The sequence below is a fragment of the Gossypium arboreum genome, chromosome 3, assembly GCF_025698485.1.
Source record: "Gossypium arboreum isolate Shixiya-1 chromosome 3, ASM2569848v2, whole genome shotgun sequence".
Taxonomy (NCBI): Eukaryota; Viridiplantae; Streptophyta; class Magnoliopsida; order Malvales; family Malvaceae; genus Gossypium; species Gossypium arboreum.
This window is the reverse complement of record NC_069072.1, coordinates 80,836,914-80,853,526: the sequence shown is the minus strand read 5'-3', so window position 1 is coordinate 80,853,526 and position 16,613 is coordinate 80,836,914. Positions and strand designations below refer to the sequence as shown.

Here is a 16,613-nt window from a genome sequence, read left to right as displayed (position 1 = left end):
GTTCCGTCCTTCTTTTTCACAAACAATACTGGTGCACCCCAAGGTGAGAAACTTGGTCGAGCGAAACCTCTATCCGTCAACTCTTGCAATTGAGCTTTCAATTCCTTTAATTTTGTTGGTGCCATACGATACGGAGCTATCTAAATTGGAGTGGTACCAGGTACAAGTTCGATGCCAAACTCTACCTCCCGAACAGGTGGTAATCCTGGTAACTCTTCGGGGAAAACATCCGGATATTCACAAACCACTGGTACCGATTCAAGTTTCTTTCCTGACTCTTTATTATCAAGTACGTATGCAAGATACGCTTCACACCCCTTTCTCACATATTTTTGGGCTAACATCGAGGATATTATTATTGGCGATCCATTCAAAACAGTAGACTCAACTCGGATTATCTCATTATTTGCACACCTCAAATCAATAGTCTTACTTTTGCAATTCACAACTGCATCATGTACGGTCAACCAATCCAGACCGAGAATAACATCAAATTCATCAAACGGTAAAAGCATCAAATCGGCCGGAAAACAGGAACCTCGAATTACTAGGGGACATTTCTTACACACTTTGTCAACAAGTACATAACGACCCAAGGGATTCGACACTCTAATAACGAACTCGAGAGACTCAACGGTAAAGTCTTCTTTGGATGCTAAGGTTTCACATATATAAGAATGAGTAGAACCAGGGTCAATCAAAGCAATCACATTAGTATCAAAGAGAGTAAAAGTACCGGTAATAACATCTGGTGAGGAAGCATCCTCGCGTGCGCGTATAGCATAAGCTCTAGCAGGAGCACAAGCCTCAGATCTGGTTGTAGCATCTCTAGATCCTCTCTGACCGCCACTAGCATTGCTCGTATTTCTAGATGGTCTACCCCGAGCAGTAGTAGCACCCAGTTTCCCACTCTGATTTACATTCTGTTCAGACAATCTCGGGCAATCTTTAATAAAGTGGTCAGCTGATCCACACTTGTAACAGGAGCGGTCATGGAATCTACAACTCCCGAATGCCATTTACCACAATACTGGCACTCCGTTCTGTCTCGACGATCATTTCCAACACTGGCGACCGAAGTGACTCGTGCACTCACAGGGGGTCGATCACGATCTCGTCTAGAAAAGCCCAAAGTATCTCTAGATCGGCCTAAACCATCTCTAAATTTCTTCGATAACTGTTGAAAGGGCTTCCCCGAAGATCTCTTACGAAACTCCTTTGCTCCCATATCAGCTTTTCTTTTCTCCTTACTGAGCTCCTCGGCTTTGCAAGCTCGCTCGACAAGTACCACAAATTCTCGGATTTCTAAAATGCCAACATACAGCTTTATATCATCGTTCAGTCCATCTTCGAAACGTTTACACATCATAGCTTCTGAAGAAATGCATTCTCGCGCGTACCGGCTAAGCCTTACAAACTTTCGTTCATAGTCGGTAACCGACATGGAACCTTGTTTAAGTTCAAGAAATTCTTTCCGTTTTTGATCAATGAATCTCTGACTGATATACTTTTTTCGAAACTCGGTTTGGAAAAACTCCCAAGTTACTTGCTCTCTGGGCACAACAGAAATCAACGTATTCCACCAATAGTAGGCAGAATCACGTAGCAAGGAGATAGTACACTTTAGGCATTCATCGGGTGTGCAAGATAGTTCGTCAAGTACCCGAATAGTGTTGTCCAACCAAAATTCAACTTGCTCGGCATCGTCATTGTCGTAGCTTTAAATTCAGAGCCCCATGTTTTCGGATTCATCAACTGGGGCTTATTTGACCTTATTTGGTCGATTCATCGGAGGTATTGTAGGTCTGGGGTTGTATTAGTCGGGAATGGGGTTGTGGAACAGTAGTATTAGTTCGAATGTATTGGTTGAACCAATCATTCATCACGCTATAAAAAGCTTGTCTAGCTTCATCATTCGATTACTAGCAATAGGTTGAGAATCGGTATTATTGTCCCTTGTCTTGAGCAGCGCTACACTCTCAAGATCATCACTACCGCTTCGGTTGGGATCGGGATCCATTTCTATAAGTAAACACATTTTAAGCGTAAATCACCACACTATCAAATAATCACATAATGGCATGTATAGCTAGACCCGAACGTATTACGGTAGTCCTAGAATCGACTAAACCGTAGTTCTGATACCAATAAAATTCTAACGCCCCGTAGCCGAGACCGTTACCGGAGTCGAACAACAGGTGTTAACGGACTTAATTCGTTTACTTACACAGTTCATTTTTTTTAAAATTTCCAGACAAGCTGGCTAACTGCATCACGGTCACTTTAAAAATCATATCTCGAGTTCCGAAGCTCAAAAACTGATTCCGTAAATTTTTCCTGAAACTAGACTCATACATTTATCTTCAAATTTTTTTCTAGAATTTTTGGTTAGGCCAATTAGTACAGTTTATTAGTTAAAGTCCCCCCTGTTTCAGGGTTCGACTACTCTGACCTTCATGCATTACGACTTAGATATCTCCCTGTACAGGGCTTCAATACTTATGCCGTTTCTTTCTAAAGAAACTAGACTCGAAAAGGAATCTGTACATATATGGCATGACTTATAATTATCTCTGGTTAATTTATAGTGAATTTCAAAAGTCATAACAGGGGATCCAGAAATCGCTCTGGCCCTGTTTCACGAAAATTTAAACATCTCATAAAATACGGCTCATATGATCGTTTCGTTACTTTCATATGAAAATAGATTCATCAAGGTTAAATTTCATAATTTATTCACTATTTAATTCCATTCCTACTATTTTTAGGGATTTTTCAAATCCTCATCACTGCTGCTGCCAGCATCTATTTTTAAGGTAAACTTTACCTATTTCATGGTTTTCCATGGATCCACTAGAATTTGTCATACATAGCACCAAAATGATCGTGATTAACCATCCCAATGGCTAATCGTTACCAAACATTTCCATACCACTCAATGAACAACATACAAAATGATTATAATGCTATGCTCAAAATATATATAAGCCATTTTCGCATGGCCATCCAAATATATACATTACCAAAGTACTTGACTAACAACAAAGGGCAATCCTATACATGCCATTATCAGAGTTCAACTAAAAGAGTACCAAAAGGGCTTTGATAGTGTGGGCGACTTCGACTTTGACACTCCCGAGTCCGATAGCTGACGAACCAAAATCTATAAAACAGAGAATCAAAGAAACAGAATAAGCATTTAATGCTTAGTAAGTTTTGAGTAATGAAATTAGTTTCGACCAAAGTATAACATTCATATGGCTAAATGAATAACTTCATATATGCACATTCTCATAATCATACTTACTTCAGCTTCAACCAATATTTTCATGCACAAGGTATCAAACCTAACTAAAGGCCAGAAGTTCATTAATCAATTGAACGAATACTATTTAAAACGAATCGATTTTTCCGATGCATATACGAAACATACCTTATCGTTTGGATTTTATGAGCGTATTAATTGAAATTATTACAGCAAGGTCGCTCACTTCCAAACCCAAGTATCTTCAGGATTTAGCCGGATATAACAACTCGCACAAATGCCTTCGGGTCTTAGCCCGAATATAGTCACTAGCATAAATGCCTTCGGGTCTTAGCCCGGATATAGCAACTCGGACAAATGCCTTCGGATCTTAGTCCGAATATAGTCACTAGCATAAATGCCTTCGGGTCTTAGCCCGGATATAGCAACTCGCACAAATGCCTTCGGATCTTAGTCCGGATATAGTCACTAGCACAAAAGCCTTCGGGACTTAGCCCGGATATCATTCGAATAACCATGCACATATATCAATAAATCATGACACATCCATATTTCATTTTCATTACTAAAGCTCAAACACAAGACACTTATCACACTTACCAATTTCGGCTCAATAGCCACATACAAAGAGCATGATTTTGATTGGCTTTATAACATGATCTCCATACACATTCGGCTACCGTCATAGGCATAAACTAATCACCTCAATATATAATTCAAGTAGAATCATTATATCACCGTTTATTTGTTATGCTTGTATGTCATGACTTAATCAAATCATAAACTAAGTTTCATTACTCGACGACTTACCTCGGATGTTGTCGAATGATTTCAACGGCTATTCGATCACTTTTTCCTTTCCTTATCCAACTTTGATCCTCCAAGCTCTTGAGCTTAAGTTCAACAAATTTTAACTAGTCATTAATCGACTATTCAAGCATTACTTTCAGAATATAATACATATGGATTCACTTTCACACATATAGTTGATAGTAAGCTTTATAAAAATCAATAATTAATTCATTAGCAAATTTTCATTAATGTTTACAATATAATTACAATTTCCTTATAAGTTGACTTCCGAACAACATCACTAAAGTTTTTATAACTAGAGCTACGAAACTCCAAATCAATTGCCGTAAATTTTTCTTGACAGAAGACTCATTTATCTATTATCCATAAAATTAAAAATTTTTAGTTCAGCCCAACAATACCAGATTTTTCTTAAAGCTCACCTTGTTTCTTTGTTTGACTAAATGACTACTCTGCACTACTGAATCAAATTTCTCATTGTACAGAATTCAAAATATGTTCTCGTTTATTTCATTTGAAACTAGACTCATTAAGGAGTCTAAGCATATAAATTTTATCTTAGGGCCATTTTTGTACAATTTATACTGATTTTATAAACACAGAATAGGGAATCTAGTAGTCATTTTGACTCAGCCCCACAATACTTCAAATATCTCAAGATCGGTTACTCTTTTGTTTTTATGGTTTCTTTTCTAAGAAACTAAACTCTTCAAGCTTTAATGAAATAATTCATTCAGCCTCTAACTCAACTCCTACAATTTATGGTGATTTTCCAAAATCACCTTAATAGCTAGCTTAGCAAACCTTAATTTAACATATAATTGTTCATAACACAATTAAAGCATCCTCTCCATTCCTTCAATTCAAAGCACATACATTGCCCAATAATATCCAAAATCATATCCTCTCCATCTAACTACCAATTTTTTTCATCCAAATAACATGAACAACAACCATATTTCTCTTCTACTTTCTACCATGGCCGAATGCTCAAGACATCCTACCATTTCAAGTTTGGTCATGGGTTAAGCAAAGAGCTTAATGACTAACTCAAAAAAAAATGCTAGAAATCCAAGAATCATCCTTGAACTTACCTTGATTTAGCTAACCACCATAGCTGAATTTTTCCAAGCTTTTCTCTTCTAGTCACGACAATGAGGAGCAAAGATGACAACTTTGGTTTCTCCTCCCATTACCACATGTTTTATTATTCTTAATTCCTTATTTTATTTTGTAAACTAAAATGCTAATAGAAAATAGATATTATCATTCATGACCCATACCATGGCGGCCACTAGCTATTATAAATGGAAATTTGACATGCAAACCCCTCATTTATATAACATGCATTAATAGGTCCTTATAGATTAACCTATCACCTTTTAAAAGTGCCACACATAAGTCCTATTCATTAAATTCACATGCAATCGACTAAATCGAAGCTTAAAACTTTCACACATTCATATTCACATATTTTAGACAATAAATATCATATTCAAATACTTCGGTGACTCGGTTTAGCGGTCCCGAAACCACTTTCTGACTAGGGTCAATTTAGGGCTGTCACACATGTAACTAAAGAAAAAAGTTTATAATTAACCTAAATTTTAAAAACAATTTACTTTAATAGTGTTAACAGTTGGACTTGAAATTTCTAAAAATTAGATGGACTAAATTCTTAAAAATAAAAGTACAGTGACTTAATTTGAAATTTACAAAAAGTACAAGGACCTATGACATATTTTAAGCTTTTCAGAATACATCCTATATCGATGGTACTAATAAAACTATCGATATATGTAACACCCCTAACCCGTATCCGTCGCCGGAACAGGGTTACGAAGTATCACTAGAGTTTACAGAATAATTTCATGCAATTCATATCATTTACTGTTCAATCTGAAATTAATCACATTGTCCCTTATATGGACCCTTAAGGTCCAATTTAAAAATTTGAATCAAATCGGGACTGATTTGGAAACTCAGAAAATTTTTCACGAAATTTTAAAATTTTTCCTATTGGTTAAAGGACATGCCCGTGTTACAGGTCTTGTCCAACCCCGTGTAACTCTCTGACTTGTGCCACACAACCAGTCACATGCCCTTGTGAGTAGGCCGTGTGATCAATTTAATTTTCAAAAATTAGGTGCAGGGTTCACACGACCAAGACACATGCCCGTGTTCTAGGCCGTGTATCACACAGCGCTGAGACAGACTGTAACACCCCTTACCCGTATCCGTCGTTGGAACAGGGTACGAGGTATTAACAAATCATAGTACATACTATTAAATAAAATCGAGACAAAAATATGGCGTGCAATTAGATCATGAATCATTATAACATATGCCTTTAACAATACTAGCCAATTTCAAAGGCTTCGTACAAAATAATCGGTCAGATACTATAATTAATATTTTAAACCTAGGCAATTATGACACGTAACAAAATAACTAAGCCTACTATACATGCTATAATTCAAAATGTTCAGTTCAAATACCCTTGACTCCTGTGCAAGCTGGACGACACTATAAGACAAAAGAGAGAAAAGAAAGTAAGCTTATAGCTTAGTAAGCAAGTATATAAATAATGAATAAAGAATTTAATATGTTTACACAATAACTCAAGTGTATCTACTTTTAATTTCACTATTTACTCCACTTTGGTCAAGTTGTCTCTCCTGCGTCATATTCACTAAATAAATCATAACTCGAGTTAAAAAACTCGAAATTAAAATCCGTAAAATTTTCATGAAACTAGACTCATATTACTTATGACTAAAATTTTTCTAGAATTTTTGGTTCAGCTAATTAGTACAGTTTATTAGTTAAAGTTTTCCCCTGTTATACAGCTCGACTAATCTGACCTTTGTTCACTACGAATTGAATTTCTCCCAGTACACAATTCAAATAGCCATGAAATCTATTTCATTTAAAACTAGACTCATAAAGAATCTATACATATAAACTCAATTTCTTAATTTGTTTTTTAAAATGTTTAATGATTTTTCAAATTTGGAACAGGGGAACACATAGTCATTCTGAGTGAGTCACACAGCAATATAAATATCTCAAAATATAGAGTTCCTTTACTTGCTCTGTTTCTTTTACATGGGAATAGACTCATTAAGCTTTAATTTCATATCTCATTCAGCCTCTAATTAAATTCTTACTATTTTTGTGATTTTTCAAATTCGCCATCGCTGATTGTCCAAAAACAAGATTATTGCTAATTCACTCTTTCACACTTTCTTTGTATTAACCTCATTTTTACATGCATATCACAATTCATTTTCACCACATTTCTTACATCACAAGTATAGGTCCATGATTACAATGTCACCATAAAACCATCCCATTGAACAATTCGGATCAATCCTCGATACTTGATGGTTTCAGCACATAGCCCCACCATCATATTTCATATAATTCGGCTCTCTTGTAACACTTAGTACCACTCATGTGACCTAGCCAATTTATCTCGTATCTCTCTTGTCTACATGGTGTCTTTCACTTGGAATCACACATGCGACCTAGCTACGTTTATCTCTCCCGTAGCTCTCTTGTCTACATGGGATACATCCCGTATCACACATGTGACCTAGCTACTACATAGTATCTCGTAGCTCTCTTGTACACATGATGTGCACTCAGGACCATACATTTGACCTAGCTACGCTCCATCTATATTATTCAATCTTTCCGAATGTTCAACCGGGATTTCTCTCTCTATTACTTATTTCCATTCTTCCAATAGTCGATTTATGCTTCAAAATCAGCTAAAATATATATAATAGGCTTATAAAAATGTAAATGAAGTTAATGTATTATTTACATACAAACTTACCTCGGTGCAAAATATGGAAATTTTGCAATTTAGTCCAAAACCTTTTCCTTCCCCCGTTCGAGGTCGATTCCACGCCTTTCTTGATCTATAACAACACATTTAGCTCATTTAACACTCATACTATTTATTTCACTCCAAAAATCACATTATAGAAAAATTACATTTTTGCCCCCTAACTTTTACAAAATTACGATTTTGCCCCTAGGTTCGGAAATTTAATTTCATCCCTTATTCTTATGTTTTATGACATTCTGATCATTTTTCCCTTCTATGGCAACATCAAATTCTCACTCTAACACATAGTTATGAACAATAGGTATTTTTACCGATTATGCCATTTTGCTCGTTTTCGCTAAAAATCGCTTAGAAAAGATCGTTCTCCTAGCTTAAAACATTCATATTCTACCATAAAACATCAAAATACATGCATATCATTCATGGGTAAATTTTTAAACATAAACCCTAACTCAAAATAATGGTAGAAATAGGTAGACCGAGCTACGAGGATTTCAAAAGTGTAAAGAACATTAAAAACAGGGCTTGAATGCACTTACTATTGAGCTTGAAAGCTTGAAACAAACCCTAGCTATGGAGAACATGCAAGTTTCAGCCAAGCTAAATGAAGATGAACACATTTTTGTGTTATTTTTCCCATTTTATTTCATTTATTATGCAAATGACCAAAATGCTCTTACTACTAAACTTTCTAAAAATTCCATCCATGTCCAAATTTTTGTCCATATAAAGTATAATGGTATAATTTCCATTTAAGGACCTCTACTTAAAACCCCCATTTCAATCAAGTACTTTATGAACTAGAACACATACATTTTTCACCTATTTCAATTTAGTCCTAAACGTCAAATTAAACACCCAATCGATAAAATTTCGCAACGAAATTTTCACACAATTATGAAATCATAATATAAATAATAAAACTTAATCAAAATAATTTTTTTCAACCTCGGATTCGTGGTTTCAAAACTACTGTTCCATTTTGGCCCTAAATCGGGCTGTTATACAGACGTCCGTGTCTCTACCTATGTGCCAAATTCTGAGCTTTCTTTTTCTCAAATTTAAGATGTAGAGGATTAATGGCCAAACCACATGCCCATGTGCTAGGCCGTGTGTCACACACAGTCAAGACACTCGCCCGTGTGTCTACCCATGTGGACAAAATAAAGTCATTTCCTAGCTTTATTTCTCACCCAAATTTGCCAACAACCTATATCAACACTTACATACTTATATCAACCAATTCAAGACATAATAATCAGCCAAAAACAAGTCTTTTGCATGACTTATTAATTCATTTATTTATGTGATTAAACTTACCAATGACATAATTATAACTATAGATTTATGTTATCATATATACCAATTTAAACCATTCATTCATCAAACATGACTAGGCCATATATAATTACATCAAAATATACTTTACGCCAGTCATTCCAATGGCTAGATACAACCAAAATATTTCATCATTTTGCCTAACTAGCTTATACCTGCCATTATACTATAAAAAGTTTGCTATTTATACCAAAACAGCTGAAGGATAGTGTGGTGATACTCCGACCGGTTTCCAACCCTCTTGAGCTTCCGAGCACTATAAAATAGAGGAAAATAAAACCTAGTAAGCATTTAATGCTTAGTAAGTTCCTATACCAAGAATTAAACTTACCAAGTATATTCATTCAAATAAGCATACAATAACATGATTCCCAACAAATTTGCCTCATCATATATACTCAAATAAGCAAGTTAGCCACATAGTACACATGTACATCAAATAAACATGAATGAGCTCATCATGCTACACTCTTTTAGGTATTCAGAAGTATTCAAGACATAACTCTTTTAATCTTATAATTTCTCATGCTAGAAGTGTTGTCCGTTGAATTATTGAAATATCGATGGATACTCATGTAGTACACATAAGGTGTACAAAACTGTAAACCGTCAACTCATAATCAAGGGTACCCATTAGGGCATTTAATTAGGGAGCACACTCTCGAGTCACATATCAAGATGCTTAGTTGAGCCATGTAACAGGACACTTATCCGAGCTAAACAGGAAAACTCATAAGAGTTTTAATCAAAGAGCTAATAAAGCTTAACAGATAACTTCGAAGAGTTAATATCAGGAAGCACTGGATAAGGTAACAGGGAGTTCAAGTGAGCCATGTCAGGAAGCCCAAAAGAGCTTATATCAGGACGCTCACGTAGAGCTGCGTTTGTGTTCGCGTTATATGTTGGATCACAACCGATCAAATCATGTAACATGATGCTCACATAGAGCTACGGTAATGTGCAACACATGCAAAATCACTACCGATCAGGATACTCGTAGGAACTATATAACAACATGCTCGAGACAGCTATACAGGGATGCTCGTCTGAGCTATATTCTGTCCGCAACATACGCAGGACCACAATCAATATAGGAAATTACATATATCCATCGAATTTCATTATTCAAACAGAAGTTAACATTTTCCGGATTTGATTGAATCTGTGATTATTTCATTTATTTATAACATTTATATATTTCATACAATACATACCACATTCATTTCAAACATGAAAATAAACACAATTTGGTTACACGAACTTACCTCAACACTCGTTTGTGTATAAATCTACTAATCCGAAACTTTTTCTTTTCCTCGTTCTATCTTCGAATTTGAGTTGTCCGAATCTATATAAATAAATTTAATCATCAATTTAATCCATTTCATAGTCAATTGAATTCAATTTACACCCTAGGAAAAATTACCATTTTGCCTCTAAACTTTTCATAAATTCCAATTTTATCCCTAGGCTCATAAAATTAAAACTCATACAATTTAATCCTTATTCCAAGCCTAACAGAAATTTTCATATAACATTTACAGCATTTATATTTCACAAAATTCAAATTTTTTCCATGGGTTTTACCACTTTTCAATTTAGTCCCTAAATCATGATTTCATCAAAATTCTCTTTGTAAAAGTTCTTTATCTATCAACAGCCTTTCATTTTCTACCATAAATTTCAAAATTTCAGCATTTTCATCCATGGAAAAATTTCTAAACTTTGATTTATTTTCAAATTAATCCCTAAAATAGATAAATTAAACTATCCTGATCTCAAAAATATAAAAATTACTAAAGTTGGGACAAGAAAACATACCTAATTAAGCTTGATTAGTTTCCTTTCTGTCTCCTAGGGTTTCCATAGAATTTGGGGATGAAGTTGATGAAAATAAGACGATATTTTCTAATTAATTAGTTATCATCTTTTAACTTTTCTCATTTCCAATTTAGTCCTTAGCCTTTTCAAATTTTTCCATGGACGAATCACCAAAAATATCTACTAACTTTTCTTTAATGGTCTAATTATTGTATAAAGACCTCAAATTTTGAATCCATAGCTATTTAATCCTTCTAGCTATTAGAATTCAACTTTTGCATTCTACGCAATTTGGTCCTTTCCACAATTAAGCACATAGTCGATAAAAATTTCTTATCAGAATTTTCATATGACATTCTTATCACAATGCAAATCATGCAATAATATTAAAATAAATTTTCTTTCCAGCTTGAATTTGCGGTCCTGAAACCACTGTTCCGATTTCACTAAAAATGGGCTGTTACAATATATATAAGACCTATACTGATGAATAAATTTGATTTGTCATTATAGATACTCTTATACTGACAATAATAGGATGTACTGAAATAGGTTCATTATATACTGACGGATAAGCAATCCATTGATATAGACATACTTATACTTACAGAATTGAACTATCAGTAAAAGTAAACGTTGGTATATGACAAATTATTTGTAATGTATATTGCTTAAAAATGTTTTGCTAAAATTTAAATTACACTTTTAATTACTTTTTTTTTTTTGAAAATTTCTATGTAGGTCACTTAACTTTGGAACATTTACAATTTCTTCACTAACATTTCTAAAATTATTGATATTTTATTTTGACATTATGAATTTTTATATTTTGATAAGAATTTCTTGATTGGCTGATGTTATATCTGATGATTTTGATATCAAATACTTCAAGTTGGTAATCAAATTTATCTATAATTATAGCAAAGTTTAAAGTTAAAAATGGATGAACTTTAGATTGAATAACGAGAGGGCATCACCTCAATCAACTCCACTGTATTTTGAGAATCAAATCCGGAGCCATATTTTTGCCGACATATATTTGTAATATTGCATATGGGAAATTATGCTTCATAATAGTAATATAGGCGTGCTCATCTCTTTCCTGTCTAATTTGAAACTGAGTTCAATTCATTAGCACTAAGTTTGATGTATATAAAGAAAAATCCCGATATTTCATTGAAACAACCAGCCAAACTTGGTGGTCCCTTAAAATCTCCTTCCACATATATATATATATATATATATATATATATTTATTTATATGGAGTAATTGAAGATCAATCATGGCAATTCTAATGGGTCGTCAAAGAATGATCACACTCATTGGAGTACTTGCATCTTAATTAATAGATAGGGGTCCTCTAATTTATATGAATCGTACCTATAAGTTATTAAACTGTACTTTCATCAAATGAGTTTTAACTCAGTTGACATTAGTATTGTTGTCAGAATAGGATAACGTAAATTTAAATGTGCTGAAAAGCATTTATACTTTACGATCGAGATGATTGCCGGATTTCATAAGTCTACCAAAATAAAATTTTCATATATAATTTCATGCAAGTTAGATATTTCCCAACAGGAAAAAGAAAACCATTATATTAGCTGGTTTTATGGTTCCTAGCACTTGAGAAGAGTTGAGTAGTTTGAAGATTCAACACAGTGGCATCCCGAGGGTGAATTCTAGGTTAAGTAACATGTGTGAAGGTGACAAAGAGTTGGAATCTAATCTGTCCTTCAGTCTATTCGACACTTGAAGCTCTGCCTTGTCTACCTTTACCTATGGAAAACACCAAATTTAATTATAGCATCGCTATTCAGTACACAATGATAGTAGTTTAAACTTTCAACATGTTGGTCCTGCAATCGTACCTTGGCATCATTCGACTTAAAAGTGAAACTATTTCCATGGCCTGATATGATCAAATTATTAGTCTCCATTGAGGATAGCCATGGATCGCTGCAATCAAACGAGGAAACACCGACTAAGTTGGAACATCACAATATCATCATTCGGGAAGATAAGAATTTTGTGTTGAGAAATCGACATAAAAAAAATTCAAATTTCTAAAGATTAAAATAAGTTTCTAAAACTTGTTCATAGATTGACTGGATTAATAAAACCCAAAGGAAAACTATATTTGTATTTATATATTTTATAATTAAATTAAATTTAAATAATAATTTAAGTCCGAACAACTAAAAGAAAGAAAGAAAAGCTTATCTTATATCCGACAGGTCTAATAGAAGTCCTGGATCGGCCATCATCAGCAAAATATATGTACTTGAGACTCTTATTAATAAGCTGGCCTTATCTACACCACAAATAATGACAGACAACATGTTGGACCAAAAACGTCCATGGCGAAGGATATGTGTAAATGTATGCATGTACGTACGATCGTATTGAATTAATTAATGCATTCATTTAAATTAGGCAAAATATTATTTTAATCTTTCAAACTTTGTGAAGATAGAAAAGACAATAATGCAGCTTCTAAGATAAAAGAAATTAAAATGGAAAGAGATGGAGGGAGGAGATGTTGCACCTTTGGGTCCTCTGTGGTGAGGTTTGTAAATTAGCTGATCCCTTGTCAGTGCTCTTCACTGTTCGATACATCTGCATGAACACAGAACAACAATGAGAAAAATGTTCAATTTGCCTAGATTACCATCTAGCTAGATGCCATTTTGTCCTTAGTCCTTGTTTCTCCACATCCAACTACAATTGTTGAATCATAATAATAGAAATACAAAACTAGGTACACGATAAAGTATGAAAGATCATCATAAAATAATAACAATTCTTATACTTAAGGTCAAACAAATGGTGATTCCACCTGCAATTGACTCTTCACGTGAGCTAGGGTTATATCCTTGACATTCATCAACTCTAACACAGATTTTGGTGTTGCTCCTGTGATAGTTGCCAATACAAAGGTGTAAAACTTGCTAAAGGGAGAAAAGCCAATGTTTTGTAGATGAAAAGGTATATCATAGGTTGTTTAATATTATTTACTTTCATGGCCTCCAAGAAGCTGTACTGCATGAACAAAATGAGCATGGAGGGTTGTAGTCCATCTCATTCTTGGAGCTCTCATCCGTCTTTTCACTCCATTGATCATTCTTGCATTTCTTTTGAACTCACGACCATAGATTTGAGGTTGATGATGATTAAGTTTTGGTTGGGATTGACTCAAAACTGCCGTTTCGAACCCTAAGCTCAACCTTGGCTGTCCCTGGCTCAGATTGGCTCCACTGCAGCTAGAATCAGTGGTTGAGCTTCTATAGTAGGTCATTCCCTTAACCCTACAAACTGAAATGGATGTTGGGCTAATCTGCAAGGATAAATCAGGAAAAGGTATGGTCCTCATTATAGTTTTTGAAACTTGTGGAAACAACGAAAAGTTGAAGATCTTAGATCAAAACTCAAAATCCAAGAAAGAATGAATATATTATATCATCATGAGTGCCTCATGATTTGCATGGACGTTGTTGGAGAAAGAGGGAGTAAGGGAGTGAGTAAAAGAGAATATTCTAGGCTTTTTGGTGGAATACAGGTTTAATAGAAATATCAAAGGTACTTAAAAAGATCATTGCAAAGACTACGACCGGTTAGGTTAGGGAGAAGAATAGAAAAAAAAAAGTTGCAGGAAAAGAGGAAGTAAGTAACAGAGGTTTTTTTTTTTTTCTTCATTTCTCCCATAGCCATTTATAAAGGGGTGGGGAATTAAAAAAAAAAAAAAAAGCTTAAGCAGGAGGGAGAGTGGCAACCATCAGCCATGGATAGATGAAAGGAATGGTGGTTTCATTTATGCAGGGAAGGAATGGTTGGTTGGAAGTCAAGAAAACAAAATTTGGTATTATTATAATGATTATTATTATTATTAAATGGAATATTTGGAAGGGAAATTCAGTCTTTTTCACTCACTACCTTGTCCATGGATCGCCCACTCCATCTTCAAAGGGAGAGGCTTAAATTATATTAATAGTTAAATTTTTGATAAATATAATGCAAAAGGTAAAATTGATGGCTTGGTCCTTGCTTTTTATACTTGTCGTCGTATTAGGAGTTTGGAATCCAGCTGTCTGACTCTTTCTCTATCCTTTGGTTTACGTAGGAGTTTCAAGTTTGAACTTTGGCTAAAGGAAAATATCTTTAAAAACTCTTATAAATTAATTTTATATTTTTAAATTCACGTCAAATTAAAGATATATATCATTAAACATTTATACAATACCTAAAATTATTTATAACCCTCATCAAGCCTTAAATAAGAGAATAAATATATATTTGTACACTCCAATCCATACATTTTTGCACAGAAAATAATTAATAACTATCCAACTAAATTAAGACTTAAGGCAATTTTAGATGGACGGTACAGTTATTTATGGTTAGTGTAAAAAAAATAATGGTGGTAAGATTAGATATTGTAGCAATATTATAGTGTGTGATAAAAAGTTAGTTAATTACATCACACCCCACCGCCCATTTAAACTCACCCTTAATAAGTAAAAAAAATACAAAATATGTCTTTATTTATCTATATTATCTATAATGCTTTTGAATGAGTCGATGTTACTCATAACCGAGTCCCAACTTAGTTATTAAATTACCAAAATATTTTTATTTTAACAAAGCAATTAATATAAATTTGAGGATATTTTATCTTTTTATATGCAATCCAAAAACATTCATGTTCCAAATGAAATTTAAACTCAAAACACCATAATATTCACAATCTCAACTTCACCACCTCAATTAAAGTATTAGTTAACTTCAATGTCAATTGTAAATAGATATATTATATAATTGCTTTCCACCCACTATCTGAGTATGGCATAATCTAGTTATTATTTAAACTATTGATTAAATTTATGTCACAAGTTAATCAAACATCAACTCAATCTAAAAATTATAAAATGTATTTTCATATTTAAAATAAATTATATTATTACAAATGTACTTTTGTCACTTTTTATTTTAATAAAATCAATATCAAATTTAAACCCATGCCAACAATATTTACAAAACTTTACCTTTACCACTTTAATTAAAATTTTATTTTAAATTTTGTACATATAACATATTATTAATTTTAAATATTACGTTTCATTATTTATTATATATTATTTTAATTATATATATTTATATTTCAAATACATAATTTTTAGTATAAGCCTATAATAGAATTTCTAATAGGCTTACTTGAATAATAAACATTCAAACTATACCGTCTTTTCGAGTTAAATACCTTAAAAAACTATAATTTTATAACTAATATTGGCCCTTACCGTTATAGTCCTTTAAAAATATGGCGAAAAACAATCAAGAAACGCAACATCTTGAATCATTAAAATTTAAATTAAATAAAATTTTTTATTAATATTTATGTATAAATATTAAAAAAAACAAAAAAATATTCCTCCCCTCTCCCTCCCCCAACCCGGTCCCTCTCTCTCCTCATCATTGGACCTTATCTTCCCATATGGTTTCATCATCTGGAAAAACAT

The 16,613-nt window shown here is 33.5% G+C and overlaps 1 protein-coding gene across 2 annotated transcripts; it reads right to left on the bottom strand.

Moving 5' to 3' along the window:
- Positions 1-12,612: 12,612 nt before the first annotated feature.
- Positions 12,613-15,119, bottom strand: LOC108468732 (probable transcription factor KAN4). Of its 2 annotated transcripts, XM_053026181.1 has the most exons (6): positions 15,031-15,119; positions 14,116-14,434; positions 13,937-14,013; positions 13,646-13,716; positions 12,969-13,056; positions 12,613-12,876 (listed from the first exon to the last, which is right to left on the bottom strand). In XM_053026181.1, exons 1-6 carry the CDS (start codon positions 15,037-15,039, stop codon positions 12,751-12,753), a joined length of 690 nt encoding a protein of 229 aa, XP_052882141.1. In that variant the 5' UTR covers positions 15,040-15,119; the 3' UTR covers positions 12,613-12,750. The 2 variants fall into 2 exon arrangements, with proteins under 2 accessions (XP_052882141.1, XP_052882140.1); XM_053026180.1 differs by lacking the exon at positions 15,031-15,119 and having other exon boundaries at positions 14,116-14,934.
- Positions 15,120-16,613: the final 1,494 nt, after the last annotated feature.

Coding starts and splice junctions, on each gene's coding strand:
- LOC108468732 (XM_053026180.1), bottom strand. CDS start 14,470: ATGAGGACCATACCTTTTCCTGATTTATCCTTGCAGATTAGCCCAACA. Junction 14,014..14,115: donor GCTTCTTGGAGGCCATGAAA/GTAAATAATATT, acceptor CAACTATCACAG/GAGCAACACCAAAATCTGTG. Junction 12,877..12,968: donor TTAAGTCGAATGATGCCAAG/GTACGATTGCAG, acceptor TGTTTTCCATAG/GTAAAGGTAGACAAGGCAGA.